Here is an 18,156-nt window from a genome sequence, read left to right on the forward strand (position 1 = left end):
TCCATGAAACACAAAAGAATATTTTATGTCCAAACTTTTTGTTTTTGAATACAAGACGGATGGTGATTTATACAGTCAAGCTGTATACTGAAGCTTTCAGATCTCATTTGCAGTCACGTGGCATGCGAGAACCGATGGCATTTGATGTTAATAATGCTGACATCTAATTTTGTGTGTAATAGAAGAAAAAACAATATGGTTTGGAAAGACATATGACTTTTTTTTTTTTTTCACTTTTTTGGGTGAACTATTTCTTTGAGATTGTGTCCATCATCCAGTTCACCCTGCAGTGCTCACAGCAGACCAAAACAGCAAAAAAATGTGTAATTTATATTTCAAAGTTGCAAAGTAGGTCAACATAACTATAAAAAGATATAAATACAATAATTCCCAGGCAGCTCTGCTGGTCGCTTTAATGTAACATATCCAGCTCTGACCTGCAGTACACAGTGTGAATAAACAAGTAGCTCAACGCCCAACTCAAATAAAGTATACACTATTTAAATGCAAACAGCAGAGATTTTATTATTCATAATCTTTCTCCTTGACTTTCAACAACACTGTTGTCAGTCAAAAACATTGAATTTCTGCATAGAAATATGCACAAGCCACATTCAACCTGAATCTCAATGTCTATATATGGGTCATTGACGAATAAGGTTTTTAAAAGAAAAGAAACCTAATGGAGATATAATTAATTTTGAAGTTCTATTAAGTGTTAACAATAAGATTATGTGGTTTTATAATCAATTAACACTGCTTTTGTAATTTTTCACAACATGGACAAAATTTGTCACCAAAAAAGTCATTCAGTTTAACCAAAATTTCTGTTTTACCGAATGACACTTTTGGTTATACCGAATGACGATATTTTCAAACAATGCTAACAGGCTGATATCTAGCTAGTTAGATTGCTAGCTAGACAAGCAAACATTTTATATTTAGTACAAGTTTTTAAAATATTATAACATTTTCAATGTTTTATAGCGGTTGTACCGAATGACCTGATGTTTCGGGACATGCGTATGAGCAAGTGAAAACATGAATTTTTCAAATAGTTAAGAGAGAATTAGTTACTTTGCTTCACGACCATGTGGTCCTTTGCAGGTATCTGAATGATGTCACACCCTGTCACATGATATTGAACGCATGACTTGATCCAAAATGTTCCCTTTATATTGGTTACTCCGAATGACATCAATGAAATTCATTTTTCCGGACATTCTTTCTCATAAAGCAATGACTTCTACACATAATTTTAATACCATTTTGCACTATGTTGATATATGATGTTATAAAATCATGCCAGAATAAAAAATATATACATTTATGACATTTTAAGATATTTTAATCACAAATGAAATGGCTGTATTGGCCTTTGGACGGTTAAACCGAATGACCGTTTGACACTTCAAAATCTTTAAAATACCTTTATATGTAGCAAAATATAATTAAAACCTTTCGGATTCAATAAAAGTGATCTACTTGTACTACCTTACATACTTTGGATGTCATATTGTTTATTATTATTATTATTAAGGCCTTTGGATAAAAAATGACCCGTCATGTCATTGTCCCATATTCATAACTGCGCATATCACTAAATAATAGCTCTGTTCCAAAACCTAGTCAGCTGCCTAAAACGCTCAATTATGCAGACTTCTAAAATACTTAATTTGGCCAGATTCTAAGCCACATGTACTATATTTCACTGATTAGGCAATCCCAGAATGCATTGTGTGTTTTCAGTAAAAAAAAAAAAAAAAAAAAAACATTTAAGGTGGCAGATGGAGTCAAGAGAAAAATTACTTAGTATCAATGAATACTGCAAATATTAATTAAAAAGAGCTCAGGCTGATGTTGTATCTATGTAGCCTATTATATATTAGCTCTGCTTGAGTATTGCATCATTAGCTTAGCAACATGCTAACATTGGAATTAACTTCAAGCAGGTAAAAGTGTGGTTTCATTTCAGTTAGCTTGGTGCCTTAGAAAGTAGCTGCCTATGTAGCCAGCAATGCACCTCATTACATTATGAAATAAATCTGTTGACTGACCAAAAGCCTATTATTTAAGTTTTATATAGAAGGATCATTTGCTGTTTTCATGATCAAATAGGGACATATTTGACCTACGTCAAAAGATGCACACATGCGTGTAGGAGTCTCTGTGTGAGCCTGCCATGTTCTTACTCACACTACAGATGCTCGGCACTATAAACCTTTTTTTAACCTTGTATAGTGTGATACATACTTTCTGTAGAGGATGATTCATACTTCTATGAAAGCAGCAGGGAAGTGAATCAGGCATCAATTGTCTGGCTTAAAAGTGTTTGAGACAAATTAAACATAATATCAGACAAATAATGTGTTTAAGTGTTCATAAACTGCGTTGTGTCATCTCAAGCTAAATTAAAAGAATAGTTCACCCAAAAAATTCTTTCATTCTTCTACAGTAGTCAACATTTGAAGTGGATCAAAAAAGTTCAAAGTTGTCCATTAGAACTAAGTTACTAAGAAGAAGGTTTTAGGACAACTTTGATGAAAGGTTTTGATCCACTATATTAATTAATGTATTCACATATAAACACTGATCAATGCACATACACAGAGCACATGTAATATGGTCATGAACAAATTAATTGGTTCTCACGCATCAAGCAAGCGCTGTTAAGCTTCCGATTACCATATTTGATGTGCTCTATGTATGTGTTGATCAATGCTTATATATAATTAGAAGCCTAAATTGTTCATCATCTGAAGAGACACAATGGCTTTTTAAGACTTTAAACTGCTCGATTCATATGCAGTTATTTACAATCTCTTTATGAACTTTTTGAAGTGTATGAGTTTTAGGTGAATAGACTTTTAAAGGAGGGACAGAAGCCTCTCAGGTTTCATTAAAAATATCTTCATTTATGTTTCAAAGATGAACGGAAGTCTTTTTGTTTTGGAATGACATGAGGATGAATAAATGATGACAGAATTTTCATTTTTGGGCGAACTAACCCTTTAATGCATTTTAATAGGTGTTGGGCAATAATTATGTCGTCAGAAAGATAACAAGGTTGAATTTAACAAGGTTTACACAAAAAACAGAAAAAAATATGGTAACAAGGTTACTTTATAACCTGGGGACCAGTACTTTTAATAAATATTATATCAACTAAAATCTAAACAGAGACATATTAAAGACAAAAATCGCATGAAGAAAGGAAATACCAGTGGGGACAGGCCAAAAAAAAAGAAAAAAAAAAAAGTGGTTTTAAGATACTAATGTTTTTTAGGAGTATATACAATGCAAAGTTGTCTCTTTAAGGGGAACTGCCCCAGTGACAAGCTCTTTTTTGCACATTTTTTTTCCAGCAGAATATGTACTGTTGCTGATGTATCAAAGTGCCTGAGAGCAGCTCTCGGCTGTAAGTTTAATGTCATTCAGCCGACTTAAAAACAACTCGCCCCGTAACACGACAGTCCATCAGAAGTAGCTATTGGGAGGAGGCAAAAATCAATATGGCCAGAAACGAGGACAGACAAACACCGCTCTGACAAATGCAGTGGCTTTGTGTTCGTGGCGATTGAATCTTGATTGATTAGTCCCCCAGCAGCAAAGTCTCTCATTAATTTCTGCTGTGCCTTATTCATAAATGTGGCACAGCTCTGCTTCATTAAACTGACACAAATTTATTTAGTTTGATCTTTTTTCATTCTCGCTCACTCTCAAAGAGGCCCCTGCTTAGCATTAGCATTCATATGGTGAAAATTAAACGATGGGGAATGGATTGCCGACAAGCGTTTCAAGTCATGTTTCAGTTTTTATTTGATGTTCGATTGATTTGACGAGTGTGTTAATATGGCTGTGTTCGGAATGGAATGCTAGTGTACTTTATACTACACAGTATACACTGTATATGCTGGCTACTATTATTTAAAAGTAGGTAGTGAAACAGTAGGCATTATATATACTACATAACTTTTTTAGATGTACAATATAGCAAATCTCAACTGCCTGATTGTTTATATCATTGCAAAATAATAAACTTAAGTTATCACCCAGCTCTTATCTGCTAAATGAGACATGATGATATTAAAGGGTTAGTTCACCCAAAAATGAAAATAATGTCATTTATTACTCACCCTCATGTCATTCTACACGTTCTACAAGGCCTTCGTTCATCTTCGGAACACAAATTAATTTATTTTTGATGAAATCCGATGGCTCAGTGAGGCCTCTTTAGACAGCAATGCCACTGAACTTTTCAAGATCCAGAAAGGCACTCAATACATATTTAAAACAGTTCATGAGTTCAGTGGTTCAATCTTAATATTATAAAGTGACAAGAAAACTTTTTGTGCGCCAAAAAAAAACAAAAAAAAAACTTTTCAACGATATCTAGTGATGGCCGATTTTAAAACACTGCTTCGAATCTTTTGTTTCGAATCAGTGATTCGGAGCGCCAAAGTCACATGATTTCAGCAGTTTCACATTTTGACACGCGATCCGAATCACTGATTCGAAACAAAAGATTCGAAGCAGTGTGGCCATCACTAGATGGCCATTTCAGTTAAGTAGGCCAAAAATAACATTTGGTGCTTGTTCAATTTACTGAAGTAAATTAAGTTAATCCAACACAATTCTTTTCAACCACTTTACTTAATCCATTTGAGCTGAGATGACATAAATGCTAAAACTAGAAACAGGATTTCCCCTTCCCATCTTGCTTTGCACAGGGCTGGTTAGGGAGAGTAAGTGTTGAAATAAAATGTTATTTTATGCATTTTTTTTTTTTTTTTTTTTAATCAAGATGGTAAAATTGTGAGACTATCCTTAGTGTTTATGTTTATATTTAAAAGAGTTTCTGGTATGTTAGTGTTTTTGGGGTTACCATTTTGGTGAAATATTTGAAACTGTGTATTGTTAAAATCGCTATGCAAATAAAATTGACTTGACTTGAATTGCCTATTAAACAGTAGACGCCACATGACCTCATTATTTTTGCCTGTGAGTGGCATCCAATTGTCATCTACAAAATGAAACTTTATTTTGCCCTTTTTAATTTAATTTAGTGTAAAACTCTCAAGTTTGGGCAGTCTGATCAAATAATGAGTAAAATAGGATGTATAATTACTTCCAGTCAAATGACCACATTGGAAATGGAAAATCAAGTTGAAAGTTTAGTGCATTGCATTGTGGGATACAGTAGCACATACTGAAAACTGCACATTTTTGCATATAGTAGATCATCCGGGTGTTCCATGTTTGGGAAAATTCTCATACTAACCGCAGTGTACACTGCTGATGTCATACTAAGAATAGTATAGTAGTATGCTATTCCGAATACGGCCTATGCAAAAACTTCCTTGTGCTCTCCTGTGGAACTAATCGTCATCCTTGTTATCCTTCTTACAGTAAACCTTTGGACTATGTTTCAAGCGGCTCAGAAACTGGGAGGATATGAGGTGGTGAGTGTTTACACAATTTGTTTGAAATCCAGTGCCTTTGGCAGCACGCTTTTTCCTTTGGCTCTGAAAGATTCCTAAAAAAAAACAAGAGTTTAGTTTTTTTCCAGTCTGCCATGTAATGTGTGTTTACTAGACTCTGGCCTGGATGCGGAACTCTCTCAGATCCAAATTTGGCCAGAGCGCTCGCAGTTGTTATAAAATCTACAAGTGGAAAACACGTGTAACCCTTTTGCGGTGGAGGAAATTGGTTGGGGCCTGTTCACTACCCATGTTGAGGCTCTTAGGGGACCATTATTGTGCAACAAGCGAACTGCACAATAAAGGGAATTCGCTTGGCAGCTTATCTGACATCTGCTCTGCTAAAATATGGTGAAAACATTAAAGTCCCTTCTATGTGACCAGCTATTCAGTATTTTCAGCAACTCTGTATTCATTCATCAACGCTGAAGTTATTTAGATTAAGAGCAAACAGGAAGCCACTTCTCGCTCCTTCGCTCTGTTCATCCGATGTATTGATACCGCTGCCCGCCTTTCTCAAGCATACAGTCATTTTTCTGTCCCCTGGCTGCTCGGATTCTCTTTGCCACAGAACGCTTGGCTTTAAACGCAGCTGACATCTGTAATGAAAATCATTGTGCATGATGTCATTGGAAACATTTACATTTCTCAAAAAGATCTTCTCCTGGGGATGAACTGTACTTGACTGTTTTAATACCGCAACTGTACTCCAGACCCGAAACCTGCCGCGTACACAATGGCGATGTTAAAACAAACAGCAGTCAAGGGCTATTATGAGTGAGGGAGTTTAGAGAAGGCAGCAGAGGCCATAGGGGCGATTCTGTTCTCATGCTGTCAAAACTGCAAACGCTTCATTAAACGCCGTAGGAGACAGCAGATGCCCTACTCAGTGAGTCAAGTTACCGAAGGAAAGTACAGCTCATGGTCAACGATATTTTAATTGAAGCGTTTCTGCAATCGAGTGGATTGTAGTGATTAGGTCTCCGTGGACATAGGGTCACACTGTATTCCGGAACACTCTGAGAATATTGTACTTATTTGTGTTGTAACTAGTCTGTGGTGAATACATTGGCCCTAAATCTTACATGCATTAATTTCCCAGCACTTGATGCATGCGGTTTTCCACGGAATGCATTTTATTGAGAGAGGCGGCCATTAGCTGAGGGAAACGGCCATTAAAAATCTTTTAACCCTCGTACACTGAATGCACTTAAGGTCTCTCATGAATATTAATCACTGTGTATGTGAATTATGTTAATCTGGTATGTGTTTCCTTTTTTCTGTTCAGTTAAGAGTACGCATACATCAATTTCATTTCAAAAACTCAATCTAATGACCTTGCATGGGACATCATGAGCTCAGTGTCATTTATAATATAAAGCTTACGGGATCTGTTTAATATGCATCAAGTGACCCTCTTATTTTCATCACTCAACAATAAAGAAAGCCCAGAATACATGTTGAATGCATGAATAGTGGAATACTAATGTCTGTGTTTATTTCATTTCTGCTCCATGCACACATCCATTACATGAACGTCTTTGTCTCATAATGGACTCCTACTTCCCACTGCAGATCACAGCACGACGACAATGGAAAAATGTATACGATGAACTGGGCGGCAACCCGGGAAGCACTAGTGCCGCCACGTGCACACGAAGACACTACGAGAGGTATGTCTTCTCATTTCCTCATTAGCCAGCTCAGATTGCATTTTCTGTACTGATTTTGAGGGGAATCTGTGGAATTGATTTTAAATATGGTAATATGTGTTAAACGATGCCGAGAGTATTAAAGTTCTATTGGTAGCTGAAAGAATAATTAGACAAAACAGTTAATAAAATAGGAGGCGGGAGGCAGGGAGGCATGTGTAGCACATCTGCGGACTTTTCTGTGAAATTCTGTGTGGGTCTGCTCTCTAGTATGCTTATGCATAATAGGATGTGCCCATTAAAAAACATACACTGACACTGTTGATTTTATCATTTACACCCCATGTTATTAGCAGCCCTACATGAAAGCTGTGCCGGCAGAATTCGAACAAAGCTCAGCAGATTTGGAACACCCAAATTATAATTTTCTTAAGTTTAATCACTTTGTCCTACATAATGTTTTTTTTTTTTTTTCTCTCTGGTTTCCTTGACTTAAGGATCCAGAACATTACAATGAGACAATGGCTACATTTACATGGACACAGGAATGATTGAATCCGAATGTAGAGTTTACATGAACGCTAAAAGTGATCAGGTTGATGTGAAGCTTCAAATAGGAATTGATTTTTTTTGACATGTGGACACTGCACAAATATACATAGTTTCCCGCTGTTTGCACATACTATTCTCCTACATTGCTTCATTTCTTTGTTTTAAAGAGCAGACTTGATATCTATTTCGGGTCCTAATTAGGAGACAATGAGCACATGAACCGTTGCCGTGCTGCTTACATTTATCAAGCAGTAAAAACGGCCATTCCTGCACCCAAAACAAGGCATCTGTAGATGATAGTACGAAACAAGGACTAGTGGGACATTGTCCTGCTCTACTTCACAGACGATGAGTGGAAGGGGAATTTTAGAATGACACTTCATTCAACAACAACAACAGCTCGTTCCTCGTGTCATACGTCACTATGCCTTTTCTAAGTCATTGCAAATGTGCAGAACTTTCCAGTTTCGGTTTCCAATCCAATCAAGTGTTTAGATGACCTCTCAATTGGATTGGAAATAGTTTAAACCACCCCTTACAATACTAATGGGATTTTAATCAGATTTGGCCAATTCATTCAGATTGATGTGGTTACATGTGACTTTTTTATTCCGACTGTGCTAGTAGTCCGATTACAATCAGATTATTAGGTTCCATGTAAACGCAACTAGAGAGTAACAAATGATTCATTTAAAGGCCAATTCACACAGCACAGACAAACACCAGCAAACATGTTTTGTCGGATCAGTGTGTTACCCCTGTTGGTGTCTGTTGGCATTGGTCAGGGTTTGTTTTCACCCGACTGAACATGTTCAATCAGCGTCTATTGGGGCAGTGTGAATATGACAGTTATTTTTCTTAGAATTCTAAATCCAACCGCCAACTTGTTTGTTGGCGTTTGTCTGTGCGGTGTGAATTGGCCTTGAGATTAATTGATTTATTTGGCACAATATGTAACCACAAATCCAGCATAATACAATTACACTGCAGTAAACTGGTGATGCACTGAAATTAATTATTTACAGAAACACTGTAACAGATATTAAAGTTTTTGCTGAAACTGAGTTGTATATAAACATTTAAAGTGCACATAAGGCAGTTTTTATATCAACTTTTTAATTATTTCTACTCCAGTATAATTTTGAAATAAAAACATTTAAATGGTTGCCATAACAACTTGCTTTCTTGACAGATATATGCAATACATAATTAAATAAGTTATTGCTAACAGGGTTATATAATGAATATGTAATATAGTGCATATATTTAGCAAAATGCTCCTCTCTAGAGATATTTTTGTTATAGCTAACTATCGAGCTGTGGTCATTGAATTGGCTTTTCTAAGATAAATGTAACATTACGTGACACATTGTTTACAAGCTGATTTATCGATGTCTTTCTGCGGTTGAAACACTGATGACTACGAGACATGAGACATTTCAGTAGGTTGTACCAACGCTATTTTACGACCAATTCGTATGTATTTTAAGAGGTGGCTAATACCTCACTCGTACAAATTCATACGATTTGTCTAAACCCCAGTGACAGGTAGGTTTAGGGATGGGGTTAGGGGTAGATCATTCATACGAATTCATACAAATTTGGCAACTTGTAAAATACGTACAATTTAGCAAAAAAACGTACAGATTCATACGAGTGAGGTTGTACAAATCAGCCACCTTGTAAAATACCTACGAATTGCTGTGAGATCAGGTTGGTTGTACTGTATCTTTCAACACACCTTCTGATGTTCATTCATCTTTAACTAGTAGTAAAGCAGAAGATAAGATCTGTTCACATAGAGCTGCATGATAATCGTCAAAAGATCCAGATCTCGATTCAAACACCCATGCGATCTTATTCCTAAATGACAAGATACAGCTATTTCTATTAAATCTTTGACAAGTACAATCACAGCGAACGTTCACATCTGTGTTGATGCTGTTGTCATGTATATGCATGAAACAGCTTCACACAGTCTTTTCAACCACACAGTATCATTTTTGTTACAATAATTAAAATGATCACATAAGATAAAAGTTTATAGTTTGCATATATAAAAACTGATGACTACGGTAGCGATCAAAATAGAGCAAATCACATTATGAAATTAACTTGATGCTTCAAATGAAGATTGTATCAATTACATCGTTACACCAGTAGGTGGCAACAAGTCATTTATTAATTTTGCACAAAATGCAATATCCGTCATGTTATTCTGTCATGTTTTCTCCCTTTCTTTCCAAAACGCAACAAACGCCAGTCTCCCTTCTCTGCAGAATGCGATATATCCACTCAACCAATCACAGCGCACCATTCCACTCACTGTAAACAGTAATGGCGGCGCTCTGAATACACCCGGCATCCTAGTTTTCCTTATCTACTTTGTGCTTTGTGATCAACAAAAACAGAAAAATGAATAATTTTGACGGCATTGATGAACCTGTGGTGGATTCTGCGGTGGGGAAGAAACACAAGTCATCGAAATGTCATCATTTACGTGAGGAGATTAAGAATATGAGGCACTCGAGTCGGGAGAAGGAAAAATGCCGACTGTTCCTTGTTCCACGACAGCATCAAACTTCTGTCACGGTCCCCAAAACTGAATCATGAACAGTTTTTAAAAGCCGTTTTTAATACCAATGTACTCGGCAAATGTGTATATTTTAACCGTGCGGTGGCGCCAAATACTCTTTAATCGGTAATGACAAACAGAGGCATAGTTAATTTATAGCATTAACAAGATGACTCGTTGAATTCATTTTGGGAGCAACGACTGAATGTGTTTTTAGTCAAATGCCTGTATATAAGATTAGTATTGACCAAGTTCAGACGCTGTCATATATGTGAATCAACTTACTTTGTTGTGTATTTTCAATATGAAAATTAACCTTTATATTGATGGATTAATTGCATTTTGAAAAAAAAAAACATGTCATGGATTTATTGCATTTTGGGGAAAAAATAATCCGTTTTTTATAATAACCCTTTGAAAGTCAAAATCTAGGTTTGAATTTGTAATGTTTTTATAACCAAAAGATGCTATGTGAAAGTTTGAAACAGAAAAGAGTGGTTTTCATCTTTCTTGGTAAAGAAAACACATTTTTACTCAAATTAGTCAAAATGGATTTATAGCATTTTGGAACCAAACTCTTCATATATATATATATATATATATATATATATACACACACACACACGCGCACACACACACAATGAAATTATTATGATTATTACTATAAATATATAAAATTAAATAGATAAAAAATGACGGATATAAGACTGTGGTCATGCTTGTGTTTGTAAACTACTGTTTGAAATGCTGCATGTAGGGCAGGTATTGGCATGGGTTTGTGCTTATTCTTAAAGGGTTCGGAGGCAGGGGGAGACACTGTTATTGTATTTGCTCTTAAAGCTATTCAGTTTGACCTTTAAGGTTTGTGTGACATGTCTCTTTCTTCCGTCTGGCTCATCGAGGGCTTTAGTGGGGCCCGAGCAGGTGGAGTTGGCAGGGATTGTGTTCCTGGCAGTGTTCCACCGTCAGACTTAGTGCTGAGTCAATAGCCACCAATAATGTATCTGTTCAATGAATAATAGGCTGCCAAAATTCGATGTTATAACCTTGATCAAACAGTCAGGGATGTGCTGATGTGTCCACTTGTGCAGCTGCTACCAAGAGTAATTAATTGAATTAATTTGCCCGGCAAATGAAGCCATTCTGTACGTTGTTTGCAAATGAAAGGCCGTTCCGGCCGCAGTGACGCACGGCATTATCTGCGGCCGCTCCCCCCAGCTCGTCTTCGGTTTCGGGCCTCGGGACGAGCTACCTATTGTTTAGCTACAAGCTCTGCTCATTGGAGCCCAATTCAAGTGGCTTTTCATTGGAGTCCTTTTGCAGGGCCGCTGCCAAGTGCAGCCCTGGCCACAGATGGGAATGAAGATATTCATGGGAATGATTTTTTTTATGAGTGGCCTCACTTCTGCAAAACAAGCCTAACATGCCTTGATCTTGTGTTTTTTTTTTTTTTTTCTCTTTCTTTTCCTCCCTCCCTACTCAGGGTAAACTATAAGTTCTTAAAAGATTTCTGTTAAGTACTTCCCCACCCTTTGAAGGGCAGCCGACTCAACTGACTTTGTGTGGAATTACTCATCTTAGAAAGAAGGCACTACAAGAGAGCTTGTAAAGTCATGAATGAGGCATGAAGATGAATTTTGTTCACTTGGTGCATGGCTTTAACTCAATACAATCAATGAAAATCAATATTTAAAATAGCTAACCTAAAAATTCTGTAATTTTCTCATCCATGTCATTACAAACCTGTATGACTTTCTTCTTTCCATGGTACACAAAAGGAGAAATCTTGAAGAATGTACTGGCTGCTCTTTTCCATATGATAAAAGTGAATGTGAACTGGAGTTGTCATGCTCCAGAAAATCACAATAAAAGGGTTACAAAATCATATGACAGCTTTGTGTGCTAAAAAAAGATTCCATTTGATGTTAACGACACTTAAAGCGTAAAGTTATTAATGAATTACAGCTAGAGATTCGACTAGTCGATTAAACGATACTGCTGCTGCTAGTTAACTTGGAAATACTAGTCATTTTTTTGCACATTTAATGTTTTGCTTTATATTTTTACAAAGGCTACGTTTAAATTAGCATCATGTTAATGTTACATTTTAAAATTAATATATTATTTTGAAAAGTGTATATCTGGAGCAGAAAACAAAATCATTTAATTTTATCTAGATTTTGTTTGTGTTCGTTTTCTCTGTGGCATTTGAGGTAGGTTCAGAGAAATGTCCACTCGGAAGATGCACAAGGTGATGGAGTATATTGAAATCCTATACAAAAACAAAACAAATAATGACTTTATTCAACAATATCTTCTCTTTAGTGTCATTCTCATATGCTGTTTACGTTCAGCGCTTCCAGGTTCTACGTCAGAATGCCAACTCATTATTGGCCGGCTCCTGCGTCCACATCACACGCATACGTCATGCTGCTCACGTGAACAGTGTCGGCTGTTGATATAAAGTTATTTTTTTGTTTTTGCACACAAAAAGTATTCTCGTCGCTTCATAACATTAAGGATGAACCACTGCAGTCACGTCGACTATTTTAATGTCTTTACCACCTTTCTGGTCCTTGAAAGTGGTGGTTAAATTGTCTATGGAGGAGTCAGATGCCTCTCGGATTTCATCAAAAATATCTTAATCTGTTTTCCGAAGATGAACAAAGGTCTTACGCATGTGGAACGACATGAGGGTGAGTAATTAATGACAGAATTTTCATTTTTGGGTGAACTAGCTCATTACGTTTGCTTATAGGCTTGTTATACTACTGGTTATGACTGTTAATATGGTATGAAATGTTCTATCGGATTAAAGGAGAAACATTATGAATGAAACTTACGTGACACTTGAACAGTTGCTGTATCAACATCCTACGCTTAATGTATATTTGTCAGTACATGTCAAGCTTTTCTTGCGATTTTGCCACCTGTCATGTGTACAGATACTTATCATACACGAGAAGCACGTTCAAACCTGGACACGCAAGTGGTAGACTTGTCGACTAGTCGGTTGCAAAATTTCTGTTTAAACGTTTATGAAATTAGTCGTTGCACACATCCCTAGTTACAACATCATTTCTGCCTATTCATCGGAAGACTTGAAATAGAGAGCATGTGTGGTATAGACTACTTTTATGATGTGTTTTTGGCAATTTTGTCATTCACTGAGGAAGAGCAGCCAGGATATTCTTCAAAAATGTACCTTTTGTGTTCTACAGAAGAAATAAAGTTGTACGAGTTTGAAACAGCATAAGGACAGAATGTTCATTTCTCTTCTGTTCTCCAACTGCTGCTAATGATATTTACTGTATTATCTGATTAGCTTTTGGCTACTATGCATGTTGTGAGGGAAGAAAATCAGATGTAGATTACAAATTAGGTCATAAAATATGACATCAATAACCTTGAGAGAGACTGCGGCATTCCAGCCCGCCCTCCACCCCCCTTCCCCTCTGCTTTTTAATTATATAGGTCAGTGGCACTGATCAATCTGGCCCTGGTTATTTATTTAATCCTCCTCTTCCCAGAGAGAGATCTTTGTTCCAAAAATGTTCTGCTTATGAATGCCTCTGCAGATAACAGCATTCCATAAACCTTGTCGTGGAACTTTAGTCACTCTGTCGCAGAGGTCCATTCTGTTGTTATGTGAATTTCTTCTGTCCCTTTTTTAAAAAGATGTTTCTCAATGCACTCGGCTCTGCAGAACTAACCAATTCAGGATGCATGCAGATTTGCATGATGTTTGAATAATATTTGCAGTACCATGTACAAATATTATCTTGCAATATAAAAAAAATGTCTGATAGGTGCATTCATTGCCTCGGAATGGAATGCTAACCTACTAGTTACTGAATACCGTTCAGAAAAATACTGTATACTGCCTACAGTGTGAATGCATTATGCAACAAAAAAAAACGTTTTAAATTAGCAGTATCATGTTGCATATTTAATATAGCGAAAGTCACCCAATGGTTTTATTGGAAATAAAAAACATTTTACAGCATTGCAAATTTGGTCAAATTCCATGCCTAGAGAAAATGTGCACATTTTGCTATCTCTATATGGTAGAAATACTAAGAGCGGTACCTGTATGTGTTAGTATGCTATTCCAAACATAGCCATTGCATTGTGGGATTTCTAGTACAATGTGAGAACCTCACAGTTCTTGATTATTGATTTTTGTATCCCCCCCTAGAATTAATGTTTGCTCTAAATTCAACCAAGTCACGCTTCACAGAACTCATCCTTGAACCTCTAGCCAGTATGACAGATTTTAATGCAAGCCCTTTAAGTGAAGTTTAATGATCTGGCTTTGAAGGAAGGCTTTTTTCCAGGGAGTATTGCATCAGCTGTTTTTGTCCCCTGAGAGATCTGCGCTTCATTTGAGACTGCAGCTGTAGTAAACAATAGCAGTATGCATTTATTATCCCTCAAATCATTAGCAAGTGCGCTGCATAATCCAACAATATCTCTGCTGCACGTTCTCTTGAATGTCAGACGATAACCATTTGGGTTCTTAGAAATGCCAATCACTGATCCACATCTATTTACAATTAGACGTGTATCTGTATTTACACCATTTGCCTGTATTTACCAAGTGGAAAGGAGCGGTTGTGTGACATTGTGGTTGTGAAAGCTGACAAAACCTAATTAAATCCTTGATTGATCTAATTAGTTTATCATCGCAATTTGCATGTCAATTTACAGACTCATTTGCCCTGCTAAGATTCCATCATGTTCTTTCTTTAACAAGACACGTGACGGTTTCAACCAGCGCCAGTAAAATGTTGTCAGTAAAAATGTTTCTCAATGAAGATAATACTCCTTAGGTTCATTATTAAAAAAATTGCATATTAAAATATTATTCGATTATTCAATACCGGAGGGCTGTCTGACTTTTGTACTCTCATGTGTATATAGTACATGATAATGTGGCTGTGATTCAACATGGCTTTCTTGGCAAGGTATTAATGTACACATACGCTTCTTGTCTTAAAGGGATAGTTCACCCAAAAATTACAATTTTGTCATTACTTACTCTCAAGCTGTTCCAAACCTGTATGAATTTTTTTTCTTCTGTTGAACACAAAAAAAATATATTTTAAAGAATATTGGTAACCAGAGTTGACGGCACCCATTGACTTCCATAGTAGGAAAAAAAATACTATGGAAGTCAATAGGTGCCGTCAATGTCTGGTTACCAATATTCTTTAAAATATCTTCTTTTGTGTTCAACAGAAGAAAGAAACTCATACATGTTTGGAAGAACACGAGAGTGAGTAAATGATGACAAAATGTTCATTTTTGGCTGAACTATCCCTTTAAGTAAATGTAAACAGATTTATGTCAAAATCTATGCACTGTCTATTATGATTTTAAAATTAATGTACAGTACAATATTGACAGAAAAAAAGAGAAAAACACTGTTCTTAATGTATTATTTGTTCATTACTAACTCAATTACTAAATATCTTACTGAATAATTAATAATCGGTCGATTATTTTGATGATTGAGTAATCAGATTTTTTGTGTGTGTGTAAAAAAAAAAAAAAATAGACCTAAGTGATCAATAGACTTTGAAATGACTTAAAATACTTATATAATAACAAGGCTATAATATTTGGTTAAAAAAAGTATTAACACTGTTAAAATACATAATGTAGTATACGTAATATAAACATAATTAACTTACATTACATTACGCATTATAACAAATGCCTGCAGAGGGCGCCAACAGCCCTGTGATTGTTGTTGTTGCACTTTACAGCATCATCAAATCCTTGTTTAATATTGGCCAAACAGCATATAATTCAAATGTCCACTTAATCTTTAATATTTGGCCACTTCTTTACAATAGAAATTCTACAGCCACTGTAATTTCTTGAACAGGAACATGTGGACCAGTGGTGTAGTCCTAACAAAAAAAAGTGGTTTACTATTCATAAGAAGTAGCATTTACTGTGAACGGAGCCGTTTTGAGACACTGGAAGAAACATGTAACCTGCACGCATGTAAATAATTAAAGGGTCGCACTTCACTCTGAAACCCACAGCGCTCACACATTTCACTCACACATGCGCTTTTGTATGCGGACCGTCCGCGCGGTCTCAAAAATTAGGCTGCACACGGACGATGGGTGTGTGCGGACGTCCACGGACTACGTCATGCGGATGGTGCGCAGACAGCCGAAGTATACTTTGGCCTTTGGAAAACAGTCTTATAATGTGGTAATTTCTCTTAAAGACATTGACAACAAAGTTTTTACAAAATTTGGAAAGTCTGCACTGTGTCACTGACCCATATTAGACATTTCTTAAGGATCTGCTGCTGTGCTACTGCACGCTCCGTTTCCCCAAGTATTTATAATGTGGAGTTTAAAAGCTTTTTTTAAGGCTTTGTTTTGGAACAACCACCATGTTGATGTAGTTTCTTTTTCCATGTATGGCTTATTTATGCTTTATCACTTCACATTGTAGTGAGAGAATAAGTGCTGTGTTTATCTTGGGCTGAAGTTTGAGCCGCGTTCAAGCTCAGGCCTCTAATTTAATGTCTTTAAATCACTACCCAGGAATGTGGCTTTCATTTCAGCCGCATCACAGAACGAATTCCAACAATAAAATATTTTGCAGGGAGGATGTCTCAGTACAAACCACATACATTACAAAAACACGGCTCTCATTGCGCATTATTTAGAGTGTTTAATAATTAAAGCTGGCTTTTGAAAGTTAATGGGTTTTAGCCTGAAGGGAGTGAGTGAGGTAATTTAAGGTCTAAAGGCCAGGAATGACAAAAGGCCTGCTTTGGCGTTCCTTCCCCTCGCTGTTTAACTGTGTGAATCTGGATTAGTTCAAGGGTCGACTTCTCAACAAAACCTTTCAGGCGTCCTGCGTAGCTTAGGGAACAATGACTTTTTCTCTCTCACACACACACACTCACACACACAGCCACACATTCTCTCTCCCAGTCTGTCTCTATGATTAATTCACAGTTTTCCCCTGCGGAGAAAAGCAGAAAAAGTTCAAATTATTCCCCCTTCAATCCCAGCTCGTACAGATGTGATTATGAACGTGCTGGTTTGAGGTCAGTTTTCTCGGCCGTAACCTCTATTATGTCCAATAACAGGCCTCTGGTTGTTTGTTTAACATTCGTTTGTCATCGGAAACCTGCTGAACTGCCATCTAGCTGTGTGTGTCGTCTACTGCGGCTGTGGTCAGAATTTACGGTTCGTGGCATTTCGACAAGCACTCATTAGGGCCACTTCTGTGGAAGTAAACTTAAGGCCCATCAGACGGCTTGTTTAATAAGCAGTAATGTCGGATCCCGGGCACGTCTCCCCAGCACCAAAGCGGTGGAATGAGATGAATGAGAAAATGAAATTGTTGATGTCAACAACCATTTGTCTTAGTTATTTCGGTATGTGGCCTGAGGGGTGCCTAGCGAGATGAGAGCGTCTCAATGTGAGCGAGAGCACTCAAAGACAAACATGCTAAAAATAGACTTGAAACAGTTGAGGTTTTGATTCTTTGTAATGTTTTACTTCCTGTTTCATGGGCCTTTCACAGCTGGGTATTACGCCATCTTGTGACTAAGAAGCAGAAGTGCATCATGAACAGTGCTGAGCCTGTAGAAAAATTAATCTTAAGAAAATGATGACACCACAACGTTGGGGGAAAAAATCTCTGAAAAAAAAAAGAAGAAGAAGAAAGACCAAGGTCACATTCTGCCCTAAAATCAGAAAGGAAAAATAGTGTCTATAAATAGCACTCTTAAGATATTTTGCAGTTTGCACAAATTGATCATTTTACTTCTTTGCTTTAATCACCATGATTTTATTTGCTTATTTTCATTGCTAATTGCTAGTAAAAAGTTTTATTTAAAATAATGTAAATATAT

At 36.6% G+C, this 18,156-nt stretch overlaps 1 protein-coding gene across 2 annotated transcripts in view; it reads left to right on the forward strand.

Moving 5' to 3' along the window:
- Positions 1-18,156, forward strand: part of arid5b (AT-rich interaction domain 5B) — a 137,620-nt gene that overhangs the window by 98,965 nt on the left and 20,499 nt on the right. For both annotated transcript variants that reach the window (XM_051915029.1, XM_051915030.1), the window contains exons 7-8: positions 5,410-5,462; positions 7,056-7,153. In XM_051915029.1, the coding sequence (XP_051770989.1) occupies positions 5,410-5,462; positions 7,056-7,153 (151 nt within the window). The remainder of the gene's footprint in view (positions 1-5,409; positions 5,463-7,055; positions 7,154-18,156) is intronic.

This window comes from Ctenopharyngodon idella, chromosome 12, assembly GCF_019924925.1.
Source record: "Ctenopharyngodon idella isolate HZGC_01 chromosome 12, HZGC01, whole genome shotgun sequence".
In the NCBI taxonomy this organism is placed as follows: domain Eukaryota; kingdom Metazoa; phylum Chordata; class Actinopteri; order Cypriniformes; family Xenocyprididae; genus Ctenopharyngodon; species Ctenopharyngodon idella.